Source organism: Pempheris klunzingeri, chromosome 8 (assembly GCF_042242105.1).
Source record: "Pempheris klunzingeri isolate RE-2024b chromosome 8, fPemKlu1.hap1, whole genome shotgun sequence".
Lineage (NCBI taxonomy): Eukaryota > Metazoa > Chordata > Actinopteri > Acropomatiformes > Pempheridae > Pempheris > Pempheris klunzingeri.
In genome coordinates, this window is record NC_092019.1 from 22457752 (window position 1) to 22475091 (window position 17340).

The 17340-nt window shown below is 42.4% G+C and overlaps 1 protein-coding gene across 1 annotated transcript in view; it reads left to right on the top strand.

Annotated features, from left to right (window-relative positions):
* pear1 (platelet endothelial aggregation receptor 1) overlaps nt 1-17340 on the top strand; it is a 45944-nt gene that overhangs the window by 17881 nt on the left and 10723 nt on the right. Inside the window, exons 2-12 of the mRNA XM_070835485.1 lie at nt 2862-2972; nt 4136-4237; nt 4338-4438; nt 7954-8046; nt 12260-12506; nt 14302-14404; nt 14798-14934; nt 15270-15482; nt 16577-16751; nt 16877-16997; nt 17153-17316. Of these exons, the coding sequence (XP_070691586.1) occupies nt 2866-2972; nt 4136-4237; nt 4338-4438; nt 7954-8046; nt 12260-12506; nt 14302-14404; nt 14798-14934; nt 15270-15482; nt 16577-16751; nt 16877-16997; nt 17153-17316 (1563 nt within the window). The 5' untranslated portion in view covers nt 2862-2865. The remainder of the gene's footprint in view (nt 1-2861; nt 2973-4135; nt 4238-4337; nt 4439-7953; nt 8047-12259; nt 12507-14301; nt 14405-14797; nt 14935-15269; nt 15483-16576; nt 16752-16876; nt 16998-17152; nt 17317-17340) is intronic.

Sequence of the window (17340 nt, forward strand, 5' to 3'; positions counted from 1 at the left end):
AGCTTGTCCAAGTGGAGAGGTTCAGAGCGGCGGCCTGGAAAAAGCTCAGAAGGAAATAATGATAGCTTAGGGCTGTAGCAGAAGGCTATTATGTGAAAAGGAGGAAAGGGGGAAGAATCAGTCAGTCCACATTTGTGGTGGAGTTTCATGAAAAACTCAATTGTACCTGCCCTCCTTCATTCCACTAAAAATCAGGGTTGCCTCCTTGAAAGAGTCCAGTTTCCACATAATGACACTACCACCTGGAGCTCCAGACGTCTACCTGCCCCCCCCCCCCCCCCCCCAAAAAAAAAAAAAAACATAACCAAAACATGCAATGCAAACATCAGCTGAGCTCTACTTCAAAACAGCTCTGGCTGCACTCATTAAGCTCCCTTTCTCAGCAGTTAAGAATTCCCATGCGGTTTGTAGCCTTTTTCTAATGAAGCACAATTAAAATGAAAAGAAGGTAATGAAAAATATTTACCCCCAGTCCAATGAAGTGGCTGGTGAAGTTGATGACTCCTCTTAATAAAAGCCATATGCCTGCTCTCATAAAATTCTGTTTTTGTGGCACAGATTTCTTAGGCGTTTGTGCCAGCAAGTGAATTAACTCCTGATGGTGGGTAGTAGGAGAGTTGTAAGACACAGTTTATCAGAAGCAGAAGATCGGTGCACTCACACTGATTTATGCTGCAGTCTTCGCCATGCCAAATCCCCAGCAGTGATAACCAGCCACTGGACAGTTAATGTAGATGTAAATCTGTTAAATGAGCTTCTGATTGATTGCAGAGGTGTTTATGGTGGGCTGCTTCCACAAACACATCAATTAATCCTTATTAATCCTCCTGAGGTTTTATCTTGTCCAAAGCACCAGAAAGAGCACATTTTGTAAACATGAAGTGGCTCTGATGGGATTTGAACCGCTGACCCTTGCAGTATTACAGGCATGCATTACTCAACCAACCACAGGCAAATCTTTTTCTCATCTCAGGAAATTTCCCCAAATTTCAAATGCAAACGTGTGCATGAACAGTGGCAGAAATATGTTTCTCCCCCACAAACAGATGACATGAAGGAGACGGAGCGAGAGAGTCGTTTGACAGCGAAACGATGCAGTGGAATCTACTGCCAGAAACCGATTTAGGTTTGAGTTTTGAGTTTATCTTACATAACCTTGACCAAAGTCTCATCCCAATTCTTACCAAATATTTAGTCACCAAAACTTACTAACCTCTTGTGTGACAACAGCCAGTAAAAAGTGGTCACACAGTTCACAAAAGACACAATCTAGGTTTAAATATTCATGCCCATTTTGAAGAAAGGCTGATCTTTTCTTCTGCGTGTGTCAGAATTGGTTTCCCCTAAACGATCAAAATATAAATGTGCACATTTAAAAATGAAGAAAATAATATTTCTTGACCACAAATGGATGACGTGAGGGCAGCACGCAGTTTGACAATCTTCAAATCAGACTCTTTTCTTAATTTTTTGTAATTCTTACCAAAGTTACTCTTACCCTAATTGTTACTAAACTAGCAGCTATAGTCATTATTTACTTCAAATTATATCAAATTTCTATTTTGTCCTTCCACTGAGAAGATAATCTTGATCAGTGGTTTTGATGTCACTGTCCCAAAATATCAGAAATCTCCCCAAGGCCATGAGGAGACGACATGAGAAGCTGTGCTACGGTAATTCTGTCAGACGGGACTTGTTGAGAAAACAGAGGGACACAGGCCTGACTGATTCTACGTCAACATGACGTTCCCGTATTCTAGAAATGCCGTTACATTCCCACGATGCTTTTACCAGAGGGCTCACACCACTGGCCTGCTGAACTTCTGTTCATTTCCATGGGACATTTTTAAGGGGGGAAAAAAATTGCCTTCCCTTTGCTCCCTGAGAGCCCAACAGGGTCCCCGTGCCGAGGCTCTCTCTTGGGCCGATGCACTGATCGGATCCAGATGCTGCTGGAGTGTGGACGGGGACAGCAGAGGAGCGTGGAGGCTTCAGTGCAGCGCTGATTGATAGGGGTCAGGATGAAGTTGGGAGTCACATTTCTTGACTCTGATCCCTCCCCCTTCCCATGTCTTCTTTCTTTCTTATGTTCTCACTCAACCCTATCTATCCTGTCCGCTGTCAGGTTGTCTCCTGATGCCTGTGTTTTATGTACCCTGTTGAGACAGCGTGGAGCTCGGCGGGGAGCAGACAGCGTACCACTTCAGGTCTGGCTCTATGCCTCACCTCCGCTGAGCGTTTAATGAACTCTTTTACGGTCAGGGTAAATCTTAACCGCCATTTATAGGTACAGCGGACCAATTTTCAATGAATCCTTCATCCGCCATGCTGTGAAATGTTAATTATAGTAAATGAAAAACAAAAACAACGAATGTAAATCTGTTGGAGAGCAGGAATGGAACTTTTTTGTGCTTTTCCCATCTGTGTGCAACATTTTCCACTGTAGGCCTCACAGAATACTTATTAAGAGTTATTGCTGTGTTTCAAGGCTGCTCAGATTTGTCACTTACTCACTTTTGTTTTTCAAAATCGTACTTACATTAAGGCATGTAAATGAGCATCTGCATGAGAAGGATACATTACTGTAAATAATTTCCAATATCATAAAATCCAATGAGACAACCTCAGAAATCACCGTATAGTTAAAACAACACTTCCTTTGTATGGCCAGCAAAGCATTAAAAGCTCACTGTACATCTTTGTTGTAGAACCACATTGTTTTGCTTTGCACAAATGTTACTTTTATTCTGTCCGCCTTCTGTATTTGTTTCCCCCTGTAACAATAGGAATATGTGTTGGCCCTTTGCCAAAATATTTGGGTTTTTGCATCTCTCTGTAAATGTCTGTCGTTTTTCCCCCAGGATCATGCCGACTCTGCAGATCTCCGCCGTCCTGCTGCTTTTTACCTTCCTGATTGGTCTGAGCTACTCTCTGAACCCAAGAGACCCCAATGTGTGCAGCTTGTGGGAGAGGTGGGCCTGTTTGACTGTGACATATAAATAAATGTTGCTGTTGTTACGTTATATAATCAATTATATTCTCTCATACGGTGCTACAAACATATTGGTGAAAGTTTACCTTAGGGTTTTAACAGAGGTCACTGGTTGGTCAGGACATCCATCCATCACATAAATAATGATTTTTAAGAAAAAAAGCCACTTTTCCTGCTTTCCCAGGGAAGCTGATGGCTGGTTACCTGCCCTTCAGAGGAAACTATCACCCCACCAAAATCTAAATTCAAAACCACTTTGTGATGATTGCTATTTTCCAACCTGAGATATGATCAGGACATCTTCCAACAGTTCAAGGAATTCACTTTTCAAATCCAAGAAAAGTGAAACGATGCATCTTAGCATGTCTTGGTAGCATTGACCAGGCTTTTATTTACATCTAGCTAATTCTGTTCCATTTCATGAATTTGCAAAATGAATAACAAGTGGACCAGGAAGTGAAACTGATGAAATATTTGATGTGATTGTATGTATTAAAAGTTTACAGCCATGCTAGTGGCTCTGTGAGGTTGTACTTAGGCACAGTGGTACTTTAAGATAGATGCTAAGGCAGCTGAGGCCGATGGGAGCCATCGGGTGTTAGGTATATGGTCATAAAGCAAAGTGTTAGGCAAGTTTAAATTGTGACCCAATGATGGCACTGTAAGAACAGCCAGAGGGTCATCAGAGTTATTACAGTTCATCCTGAGGCCGGCATGATGCCACATTTCATCAGAATCCCCCCAATAGTTGTTGCACACTCTTGGTGGCACTAGAGCAAAGGATCAGAGGATCACCAGTCATCAGCATTCAGCTAGGGCTTCAACAATTATTTTCATGACTGATAAATCTGCCCATTATTTTTCTCAATGAGGCAATTAACTGTTTTATCTATGAAATGTCAGAAGACAGTTCAAAATGCCTGTAATGATTTCCCCCCGCTGAAGGTGATGCTTGTTTTACTCGACCATCAGCCTAGAAGCCAAAGAGCCAGAGACAAAAAAAAAACTCTTCTTCCAGGCCAATAACTCTTTGTCTTTGTTCAAAAGTTGAACAGATCTATTTTGTTTCACATCACTGGATAACTTTTCTGTTTCCGCTGGCTGTGAATTAATTAATGGTTTGCGTGTTGTTCTGCTTTTCAGCTTCACCACCTCAGTGAAGGAGTCCTACTCGCATCCTTACGACCACGTGACAGAGGAGCCCTGCTCGGACCCTCGGACCGCCTACAGATGCACCCGCCACAGGTAGCAGCAGCCGCCTGATGACTCATTTCCTGTTGGGTCGGCTTCCTGTTCCTGCCGGCGGAGGGTCACCGGGTCCTGTTTGACTGTGTTATTCTTTCAGGATCACCTACAAGACGGCCTACAGGCAGGCGGTGAAGACAGACTACCGCAAGAGGTACCAGTGCTGTCCGGGCTATTACGAGAGTAGAGACAAATGTGTCCGTAAGTAAATATGGAAAACTTTCAACAATCCACATGCCTGCATACTGTTTTATTACTGGGACAGACAATAGGAGAGCCAACAGTGAATCAGTGGAGGAGAAGGAGAAACGTTTTGGCAAGATTCAGTCCTCGGCCAGCAGGGAATCGTCAGAGTTCAGAGACGTTTCCCTCTGTGGTTTTATGGACCATCACTACAATAAACACCAGAATACACTGAATCACAGGCCCACACCTGCTTTCATGCTCGGCCTGTACAGAGCTTGAAAGGTGAAGTAAACACAACCTAATCAGCATGATTATATCTACTGTATTAATCTGTTTACTTCACTCCTCAAGATTCGAACACTGTTGAATGTTGTAAAATATATTTAAAGTTTTTGAACTTTAATTCATTAATTGATTAATTTTCTCACAACGGAAAGAGTGTGTTTCAATCTCCAAATTGTCTCTTCATCAACTACAGAGGTACCAAACAGACACAATAGTCTTGTCCCAGCCAAGATTTTAGACAGACTGACGTCATGAGTCTAAGTAAACTCCCCCTTGTCATCCCATCCCTCAGAGGATTTTGGCAAGTCACCCAAAATGAAGTTTGTGCAGTTTTAAGTTTATTATTGAATCTAAGTTTATTATTTATTATTATATAAATTATTCAAATGTTTTCATATTTCCCACATGTAAGGCATTTAGATTTAGTTCCAAAGCCCAATAGCCCACATGGCCAGTACAAACCTGTAAGCCACTCAAAACAATATCAGCAGTAGACTGCAAAACTAACATTGATGATCAACAGAATTATGGGAAAGAAATACACTAGGAAAATCTAGAAATAAAGAGTCTGCATGATTCCTCTGTACCTGATGAAGAGCCTTTTTGTTATTTTTCCATGCAATGTGCACAGTCAGTATGAATTGCATGTGTCACTGGAATAACCACAATTATTGGGTTGTGTTCCCACTGAGGCTCTTCTATACTGGCTGTACCGACTGGAACCTTAAACTAAACTAAACTGTGTGTTACTGACACTGTGGAAACCCTCAAACACCCATCTTCATACTTGTCTTGTTTTCATTTCAGTTCAAGGATTTTACATCATTTCATCAAGTATTATTCCATCAGTCTGTTACTGATGACTTGGCGTGTGGCACTGCTGCCTGACCAACAGGCACGAGGTCATATGAGCAGTAGTGTCAGTGGACGTGCTCTAGTGTAAATATTCAATTAGATTTGGTTTCATTCGTACTGTTATAATCCCAATTTTATTTTACGGGACATGTTTTAAGCCTGTCTTCTAATATCTTGGGACCATAGTGGAAATATATGTCATCACTTTCTCCTTTGGACTTTGGAAAAACATTTTTACACATGGGCTTGATTTGTGACTCAGTTACCATGCCCCTCCATCACCCTAACAAACCGAGCTTTTTTATGTGAAGTCATCAAAAATCTAACTTCAGTCCAATATTAATGTTCTTTAAAAGGGAAGTTACGCAAAGTTAATTGTCAGTATAAGGCAGCTGTGGCAGCTCATGATGAACGTTTGGGTGCAGTAGCTGAAATAAACTAATAGTTTGTTGTTGTTGTCTGAAAACACCAAACTGATTAAGCTGTCAACAGTCTGCTGACACACTGTTATTGCGGACAGTCAGTGCTGACATGTTTAAATAAAGTGAAACCGTACATGGCCTCATATGGGTCGAGAAAATTCTGCCTCAGCTTTACAAACCCTCTCTTACATCACTGGATGATCTCAGAAATCCATGACGGTAATAACACGGTTTCTGTGCTTCAAAAACTGACATTTGTGAGATCAATGTTTTTTTGTTCAGCAGAAATTATATTCATTTTTGGCCACTTGTTGTTGAGCCACCATTCCCGGCAGTCTCATACGAGACTAAACGCCTTTGTTTTCTTTTGTAGTCAAACACAAAAGCTTTTGATTTTACCGACAGACATCAGTAAAGCCAGGATGGAGAATGCTGATGGCTGTTTTGAGTTTTATAATTGAAATATCTCTGCTTTCAGCATGCCATCTACGACTCCTCCTAAACCCACTTTCTATATGATATTTTTTATTTTTTAAATACATATAATTAGATGTAATTATACTTACCTCCTTCATTTGATGACACGTTATCCTTTTCTTAGATCTCCATCATCTCCAGCCTCCAGTCCTCCCATACTTTCAGCTACAGAGGAGGAAACAATCAGTGGAAATATGTCTTCATTGTGTTTGGATGGAGAGGAAAAAAGTGCATATGAAGCACATGGTTCTCAGTGGCAAATGGTTAGAAAACACTTGTCCAGTGTAACGAAAAGAGATATCTGGCAGAATTACTGGTCTTCAGTCATAAATGCGTGTTTGAATTAACTTAATTAATAGCAGAGTCATTTATGATGCTGGCAAACACACAACTCAAAGACTTTCTGTGGAGGAGGAAGATCCTTGACCGTATGAATGGTGCTTTCACTTGCATGGTTGAGCCCAGCTGTGTGGTTGGCAGCCCGTGTGCTGTTTATGATGGGTGGAAAACATTTACAGGGAAAGAATGCTATTCAGTTAAATAGGTTTTTGATTGCAATTGTGCACTCTTGAAATAGATTAAACAGACATATGGTCTTTAGTGAAAATAATAGTGCACATCTCTGTAGCACATCTGTAGCTTCACATTTGAAAAAGCAGCACACACACACACACGTACACACACACTACATAAACATGACACACGAAGTTTGTGTAGAAGGAAAAATGAATTATATTTTAAGTAGATAAAGTGAATTTACAGTTGGTGTTTAATCTTGCAGAAAAGCCCTTCTGAATTACACAGGGAGACGTTTCAAAGTATTACTGATTTTCACTGGGCTGATAGACTTTAGTGATAATACCAGTGATTAACAACCAAGCGCACTTCGACTCCAGAGGGGTAACTGGTAAATGCAGTTACCAGTGTGCATATGGAAAGACTGTAGAGTTAATGATGGGTTTCTTATTTTAGGGGTTCCCTAATGTAACAACCTTTAACCCAACATGATCTTTCCTTAAACCCAAGCAAATTGCTTTTGCACCTAAATCTAAGCAAAACTCAACCACTGTTACGGATTTGGAAGGCTCACACAGACGATGCTGTTCTGCTGATAAGGACATCAGATCAAAAAACTTGTATGTAGTGTCAGAGGGCATGGACGAACAGAGACCAAGTCTAAACACAAACTATCCTGGATTACCGTCCTGAGTGAAAAACTATTAATTATTGTAACAATATCCACTTTCAGTGTTAGATGTTGGTTTGATTCAGCAGATTTGGAACATGGCAGGTGCTGCTGACGAAGGGCTGCTTGAGCTCATCTTAATGGACTGTGGGGGTGCATGAGAAAAAGGGGGGTCCTATAGAATCTGCTCTGTGCTGTGCAGCAGCTTCACCTGGCTGCATGTCATCCACTGAATACCCTCAGGCGACGGTTCTCTACAAAGCTGGGTCTGTGTGTTTCTTATGGAGGGCGTTTCTCGTCAACAGCTCGCTGCACCAAGGAGTGTGTCCACGGTCGATGTGTCGCCCCAGACCGCTGCCAGTGTGAGGGAGGCTGGCGAGGCGACGACTGTTCCAGCGGTATGAATAAGCCTTTTCCTCTCGCTCGCAGACATTTCCTCACCGTCTCTCATTTGGTTTCTTCCACATCGCTTTCTCTCTCCCTCTTTCTCCCTCTCTTAGGTGCGCATACACAAAAAAATAAACCTCACATACACAACAGGAAATGACAACTGGCCATTAGTCAAGTGGCCGATGCTCACATACACTCCATCACACACAGACGGCCTGTCCAATGGAAACATCAAGGGAGCATTACAGCATGCGCAGCACTGAGTCATTGATGTCAGCCTCAGTCCAGAAAGCAGTTTACTAGACCGGCAGGAGCTGCACCTCCACCTCTCACTCATAGTTACTGGTCATCAAATTGCTAATAATGATAATAGCTGGAGCAGCTTTCCTTAGTAACATTGACAAGTGCTCCAAAGTAAGAGGGATAAAGCAATCAAGCGTAATAAAGTGGAAACTTCTGAAAGTCAAACTCCAACAAATATGTAACTAAATAGCACGAGAGCAAAAAGTTAAATACAGTATGATATACTGAAAGTACTCATACTCAATAAAAAAGAGTTAAGACAGACACATTAAACCTGCTCCTTTTACCCTTTATGACAAAACTCAAGTCAGCAGAAGTGGTTATATAATAGTTATTCAAGGCACAAACTCAGAGCAGTGAGTCTAACCCTGTTTGTCTTGACTGAAATCTCCTTAAACTTGATCTTTCAAACAAAGTGGAGTGTGAAACCAGAACCACATTTCGCAGGGCTGCTGTTCCCCTCACTGAAATGAAGTTTTCCACTACCTTCAGCCCGTTTCAACGCAGTCAGCTGGGTCAATAGTACACAGCCCTCCTCCATTTTCCCCCTATTCCTCTGCAGAGAGAAGGACTAAGCTCTAACGGGTAGCGGTTGATGTCTTGACAGGGGGATGATGGGAAGGGGAAATGGAAAATGTTACCCCACTCTCTCTCTCTCTTGCATGGCCCAGTTCTCTCCATCTCTCCTTACACTCTCCCCCAACCCTTCTTCTTTGTTTTCACTCGTTCACTCTGCTCTTTTTTCTCCTCCTCCTCCTCCTCCTCCTCCTCCTCCTCCCCCTCCTCCCCCTCCTCCTCCCCCTCTCTCCAGCCTTGGCTCCACTGTATCGTCCTATAATGGAGTCTTTTTGGCAGAATAAGCCCTGACACTTCCTGGATGCCTGTGTGTTTAGCTATCTAACTATGGGAAAGAGGAGAGGGGCCTGAGGTTTTCATACTGAGCACTCTTTGCAACTGTTTGCAAATGAATATGGGGGATAGAAGAGAGGAGGGAGAAGTGTGCTCGATCCTCTTCGAGAAGGACAGGAATGTTACTTAGCTTACTGGGAGCTAGAAAATTACGTAAGCCTTGTTTCAGAGCAGGTTCTGATAAAGGGATGCAGAGAGCTGAAATCAAAAACAAGTGGTGGGCACTGGTTGCATGCCCAAGAGATCATGTGGACTTTGGATGCAATCAAAACCCAAATCACCGCTTGGACAATTGTCAGGGGAAAAGGAAGAATGTTCCCACCATAACAGTGTGCATTCCTCATAAAAAAAAAAAGAGTCAAGAGATGCGAGTTCTGAACTGTGTGTCAGTCAGTGGGTTTTGATGCAGGCAGTATTACAGATACTGGTTTGTATTACTGTAGAGGCCATTTTGATATTCATATCTCCACCACAGAAATCCACTTAAGCTTTATTCATTTAGGAACTCTTGTTGGGATCAACTTAAGATGACCTCAACACATATTATCCAAAATATTACTTGGCAGATCCTAAAACCCTCAGATAAATGACTCTACCATCACTTTATTCTGCAGTTCATTTCAGTAATAATTTGCAAAGTAGTGGAAACAAGACATCCCCAGTTCAGAGGTGTTTGTTTAAGGGACTTTAAAGCGTACACCTATGATTTGGTGTCATGATTTTTCACTTGTTCAACTCAGGATGTGAATTGTCTTGGCAACTTAAATAGCAGGGACTTGTAGGACAATGTTGCCGTATTGTGCTGTGGAAGTGCATACTTCAACAGTGTTTCGGAAAACAGAAAAGAAGAAAAGAAAAACCACAACGACAGTAAACAAAATAAACTGACAAACCAACAATGCTCCATTTTAGTCTGGTTGGAAGTTATGGGGAACAGCAGTTTGGTCATTTTATAATATCGCTTTGTTTTTGTTTGTTTTGTTTATTTGTTAAGGAAAACGTCATGTTTTGTGATTTGTAAACTTGTGTCTGGGTGGCCAAAAAGTGGTTTTTCCAAAGCGTTATGGTTTGCACTTAAGGGCCACTTTATTTTGTTGTGTCTGTGATAAATAATCAAACATGCTGAAGGTCACTGAACCATCATGCACAGATGCAAACACTCAGAGGGAAAACCAGCCATGAATGGTTGATCAGTGTTTGTCATTACGCTAAATGACTTAAAGTGAGACACACTAAGTTAAGGCAAGAGTATTTAATGAAGCTCAGCAACACTGCGTTGTCAGAGGATGTCTGTTGCAGATAAACAAACAGATGGGAGGAGTTCTTATGTTGGTCAGTGGAGGGCCTGGCAGCTGCCAGCTGGTTGTTCAAAAATGTAACGTCAAATCTGGTAAATTGCCCCATTCACTCATCAAATGTCTGAATGTATTGGCCCACAGTTCTGACGCTGACAGCCATGCAGACCCCTCAGCAAATCTCCCCTGCTCTCCTGGAGAATGTCTGTGTAAACATAATCACTGGTCCAGCTGAGTTTCTCATTACTCAACATGACACACTGCAGCAGAACCCTTCTCCAATGCCCACACAGAGAACAAGTGAAGTTATGATTCATTTAAACAAGAGAGGCAAGGGTCCTGCTTGAAGTTAGTGCAATAAACACTACAGGCCATGGCAACGTGCTTCGCTCCAGGCCAAATTTGGCTCTGCTCTACCCTTTGTGTAATTATTGTCAAAGCAGTCCTTGTACTTTTCAAAGCTGTGGCAGGGCATATGTGCAGCAGAGACTAAAGGTGGTGGGGGGATTTTGGGAACCCGGATACACATGACGTGTAGCTCAAACTTTGCTGCACTCTGTGCACGAATGTGTGTTTGCTTCCACAAAAAAGATGATTCAGAGGTCAGCATGAAATTGTTGGAATGGTTTTTAGCTCCAGAGAAGATAACTGATGCCTATCCATGTGTTGCGTCAGTGCTATTGGATATCGCATTTTCTCGACGAGGTCTAATGTCCAAGACAGTCAAAGTTATTGATGAGAAATTTGAAGAATGCATCCATGACTAATCTGGGTTCTCATAACACGACCCCGTGGACCGAGATCTCTTCATCATGAATTGAAATCCAAACCTTGTGTGAATCTCCACTGCATGCTGACCCACTGGAGCCGATTGTCGGGCTTCTGTAAAATTAACCATTCAAAACTCGTCCGTCCTGTGAGCTCCATGCAAATCTCCCTGCCAGTTCGAAATTATTTGTCGGTAATATAACACTCCAGTGCTAAACGGGAGGATTTGGAGGTAGAGCCACAGTAATGTGTGGAAGAGTCAGTACTTTATGTCTTCCCCAGGCACTCTTCCTCCCCCGTTTCTGTTCTTCTTCTCTCAGCTGTTGAACGCTTTGAATTGAAATCAGATCTTCTGTTTATTTGTTTTTCATGACATCATGTATTGCTGTAAGTGCACGCCACAGTGTATGGGAGGAAAATTGAATGAGGAAAAACAAAACTAACGCAAAATCACCATACTTGCACCAAGTTAAACTAATCAAGCGTAATCTTATTTTGGTTCAGTGTTTTTTTTATTTAATTTCCACCATTGCAGAATAGGTTTGACTCAATGTTTAGAGTAGCAGGCGTATTACTGGAAGCGGACCCCTTTATGTCATTGGAAAATGTGGTCAATGAACCAGAATGAAGCCAGAACCTCCCTGTTGTGAATATGTGTAGCTGTTTAACAACAGGAGTAGTGGCTGTACTGAAAAAAAATATCTGGATGAATAAATTGCAAAAAGTGAATGAAAATTCAGATGGTTGTGTTTGCAGATTGAGATATAAGAAAGATACAAAGCAAATCTCATAAACCAAAAGTGTAAAGTCACAATTCATTTTTAAATTCAGCATTGATTGAATACATCAGAAGAATTAGTTTCAACGTCTTGGCTAAACAGCATAGTCTGGATCAATATTCTTCATAAATAATCAATGAATAACAGCTGGTCCTATTACCTTTCAGCCTGCGATGACAAACACTGGGGTCCAGGCTGCAGTCAGCAGTGCAGGTGTGAGAACGGAGCTCTCTGCGATCCCGTCAAGGGGGCGTGTCAGTGTCCTCCGGGGTTCATTGGACGCTACTGCGAGGAGTCCTGTCCAGCAGGCACCTTCGGGAAGGGCTGTCTGCAGAGGTGCAAGTGTGGGACTGGAGGATCCTGTGACAGAGCAACCGGAGAGTGCATATGTCGGGATGGATTCACTGGGACTTTGTGAGTACACAAAAATGAATAAATAGATATTAAAATGAGAGCCCGTGTTATTAAGTGCTATATTGATTTTGTAAACAGAGAAAAACATTGACTGAAATGGTTTATTTCCAAAATGGATATAGTATTTTGTTCCCCTTTTTTTTAGCATTTCTGAATGATAGATTAGACACAGATCATTTTCAATTAAAGATAAAACATTTTATTCGTCCCTCAAGGATCGATTTGAGGCAAGTAGCTTTACAAAGACTCAATAAGTCACCAGCCATGCGAGTGATTCTGGGGGGCTGTTCTCAGTGGTGCTCTAAGCTAAATGTTAACATCAGCATGCAAACATGCTCACAGTGATCATGCAACAAGCTAATATACGATAGCAGGTATCATGTTTACCATGCTCACTTGAAGTGTAGCCTCCTAACAGTTTCTAATTACTACTTAACACAGGGTAAGTCTGACTGCTGGGAATGTCAGTAGTTTACTAGATTTACAAACTTTAATGGCAATCTGTCCCAATATTGTGGAGATATTTGAATCTGAACCAAACCGGTGGAGTAATTGACTGTCATGGAGTCTTGCAGCCAGTGTAGCTAAAATTGACACAATCTCCTTTTGGTATGAGCATTTTCATGAGCATGAACAGTCAGTTAATTAATTTAGGAGACACTTGACACCTCACTTCATTATACTTTACTTCATAATCTTTATTTGTCTCAGTACTTAACAAGTTAACTCGATTGTAAGGTGGAAAGAAAAGACCCTGGTGTACTACACTGTAATCCATGAGTCATCTGTTACGCCCTGTTTTTTCAGATGCCCCTGAGGATGAGTAAGCAATGAAAATTCTTCCCAACTAAATATTAGTGGAAACTCTTCTACTGCCAAATTTGAAAGCACGACTCTTTGGGCTAAATAAAAAACGCAGCTTGGCAACACTGATGATTGGATAAAGCTCCTTGATGAATTGTGTACATGTAAAGTCTGTCCATGTTAGTTCACCTCAAGGGTGTGCTAGAAAATATAATACCCCAACATTGAATTGTACAGCAGGTAGTTTCAGCCAAGTAGTCTGATTGGTCGAAGGCACGTTCCAACCGTGCTGATGATTCCCACAAAGCTGCTGCAATGCCAAGACTTAGAATAATCATCAGCTACTGTTCATTTTTTTTCTTGCTCGCTCCTTTTTTCTTTTGCTTTTCTTCAAAGTAGTTTCAGAGGATATGAAGGGGCTGTATGAGCTGTTAAATGTTATCTACGAAAAGCCAGTTTGTCTGTTAACAAGCGCTCTAGAGCTACAAAAATGTTTAAGCTATCAACGTGGTGACATCAATATCTCACCATTTGTGTTCAAAGGTGAAAGAAGCTCTGACCTTTTGCTTCAGTAAAAGTTACAGTACCGCAATGGTGCATTGTTGTAAATGGTGCAGCTGTTAAAGGTGCAACACATTTTAATTACTTACTGTAAAGTAACTTGTAGCTAAAGCTATCACATAAATATAATGGAGTAAAAAGGGACAGTGTTTCCCTCTGAATTGTAATAGTGTACAAGTATAAAGTAGCAGAAAAAGGAAATACTCAATTGTACTCAAGCACGGTATTTGAGGAAATGTACTTAGTTACTTTACACTGCTGTTTGCTGATGCTTCAATAACCAGTTCCATAAAAACACTCTGTGTGCTTTTACTGTAGAACAAAACATTTACTTAAGTCCTCAGGAATGTCCCAGGACACATGGAGGGTTTTTTGACTAAAGTGGTCCATTAAGCATCATTATTAAGCATCCACTCCATCCTGTCCCCAGCTGTGAGAAGGCGTGTCCCAGGAAATGCCAGGCACGGTGCCCCTGCCAGAATGGTGGCATCTGTAGGGGCAAAGGGATCTGCGACTGTCCCCCTGGATGGACGGTACGTTTTCAAGTTCAAGCTTGCACTGACACTGACCCCCCATGTTATCTGTGGAGGGTGCCAGACCATGAATTAGCTCATGTGCTATAGTTTCATCCAGCTGGCTCCAAACTCTGAACAAGTGGTCTCTTTTTCTTAACACTGACTTATGTCTAAAATGTTTTGAAGGCGCTCTGTCCTCTCTGGAGACACGCAGATGAATGGTTTTCCACTAATGTGAAAAATTCATTGTGAGGTTTCTTTGTTTTTGGAAGACATGGTTGTGATTACATCAGAGCAAACTAACAGATTATTTTATGTGTAGCTGCGTAAACTGTAAAGTTGCTATGTTGCTGTCTCATTCCATTCTCTTTTGTAATGGCGAATCTCTGAACTTCTTCCATGTCTCTGCAGGGTGCAGTTTGCACGGAGCGATGTCCAGAGGGACGGTTTGGATCAAACTGTGCGGAGGAGTGTGTCTGCCACAACAGAGGAAAATGTGACCCTGAAACTGGACAGTGCCAGTGTGCTAAAGGTTTCACTGGTAACAGGTGTGTATGTGGCTGCATGAGACATTCAAAACACAGAACTGCTGTCTTAAACTTAGTGTTGTATCCAGACTGGAGAATCTTGTTTTGGTATTTTGTCCTCATACAGTTCGTGTTAAAGCATTACAATCGAGAGGAGTTGCTCAGCGCGAGCATACTGTGCGCTGATGTCAGTTTGCGTGACTTGCCTGACATCATGATGGGCTCACCACAATACAATATGGAAGTTTGGATTCGGTTTATGGTTCATGTACGAATCAACAGCAGACTTGTGTGTTACTTTCTCTTTGTCCAGCTCTTTTGTGCATCTGTGCAACCTTCTGTGTTCTGGCCCTCAGGTGTAATGAGGAATGTGCTGCAGGCACTTATGGTCAGGACTGCAAAGGCGTGTGTGACTGCGCTAACGGTGCACGCTGCTACAACATCGATGGAGGCTGCCTCTGCGAGCCGGGCTTCAGTGGTCCACACTGCAGGGACAGGATGTGCAGCCCCGGCAAATACGGCATGCACTGTGAACGCACCTGTCTCTGCCAGGACAAACACACACTCAGGTGAGGAGGAGAAGAAGAAGAAGAAGAAGAAGAACGGGGGGGGTTCTGTCTAGCTGGCAACTCTTATGTTCATCATTTTCACAAGATTAAGGTCAGGGGTTGAGGTTCGGTTTAAGCTTATGGTTATGGTTAGGTTTAGGGGTAGCTTATGGTTAAGGTTAGGTTTGGGTTAGAGTACACAATGACAGTGAAGAAATAACACACGCAAATCTATGGATGCCATGTAGACATGACCAGAAGAAGGGCTTTACAAACATTTCTCTGAAGTTGCTTTGGAGGCAGTTAGCTAGATACTGGACCTTAGCTCAGTAGTTTCAGATTTGCACTGCTTTTTATTGAAGGTTGGAACTTTTGCTCAAATATTTTACAAAATTAGTTCCTCATCAAGACTTTCCTCTCGAGTAGGTCACACTTCTAATAAAGCATAAAATGTTACCTAGTAAACTGTGGTGCCGCTGGGCCTGATGAGCTTGTTGCTGCCACCTGTGTCCATAAAACGACTAGGAGCAGTCGACTCTGCCGAGTGCTGCAGCTTTGGGTGTTTCTCCCTCTTCTGGACAGGACTAAGAGCTGAAATTCCCAAGTCACAAGTCAGTTGGCTTCATGACGCTGTAGCTAGCTCTGCTCCCCGCTCTTACCTGTGGTCACTAGGCTATGTGGTGTTTGATTGATATCTCCCTCCCTCTCCAACCGCTCCTGTCCAGGTGGGGGGGGAAACACCTGTGTGGGTGTTTGCTAATTAGCCTCAATAATTTGTCCTCAGATTTACTGGCTCCACCAGCAGTGACACTATTTTGTGACGTTAGAACAGCTGTGCTTGTCTAAAATGACTATATCAAAAAAACAAAACTTTTTCAAACACTATACTGAATCACCATTGTCGAATCAAGTGTTTGAGTGCATGGAACAGTGATGTGATCACTTGGCTTTGGGAAAAAATGAAATATTTGAACAGAACTGAATGAAATGATTAAAATCAGCATCCACCTCTCTAAAGTACATTGCTGCAGTTTTAAAAAAAAAAAAACTTTCTTACTATTTCTTTGTATTTTGTAAAGATTTCATCATATTTACCTGCATTTGTATTTGTCCAGCTGCCACCCAATGAAAGGAGAGTGCACATGCCAGCCAGGGTGGGCAGGGCTGTTCTGCAACGAAACCTGCGCTCACGGTTTCTTCGGTCATGGTTGCCTGGAGCCCTGTCTGTGTGTGAATGGGGGGGTGTGTGATAGCGCCACTGGCCAGTGCCTGTGTGCCCCTGGGTTCACGGTGAGTGCTCGAGGTTAACAAGTAGCTCTCAGATCTAATTACCTATTTTTAATGCATGATTTCTTGGATTTCATGATTTCCTCTGGGTTTATTATAAAGGTTGATATTGTTAATTATTATTCCAGGGGGTTCACTGTGAGAATCCATGTAAAAGCGGCACCTATGGCAAGAACTGCTCCCTGGAGTGCGCCTGTGAAAACTTTGTCGACTGCTCGCCCATTGATGGGACTTGTTTCTGCAAAGAGGGTAAAAAATTCACACAGAGATGTTCACTGTTAAGGAGGAAATGTTTCATGACCTGGAGGTCTACACTTGACATGTTGACAGGCTGAATCAGAACTGGTGAAATAACTTTCATGTAACCAATCAAACATGGCTGACGGCCCTTCGTGTGTCTGCAGGCTGGCGAGGGCCAGACTGTTCCACCCCCTGCTCTGAGGGAACCTGGGGCCCAGGATGCAACGCCACCTGCCACTGCGCCAACGGGGCAAAATGTAATCCTGCAGATGGATCCTGTGCCTGCACAGCCGGCTGGCAGGGGGCGCTCTGTCACCAGCCGTGCCCGGTAAAAGTCCGGATATGAGGCTTC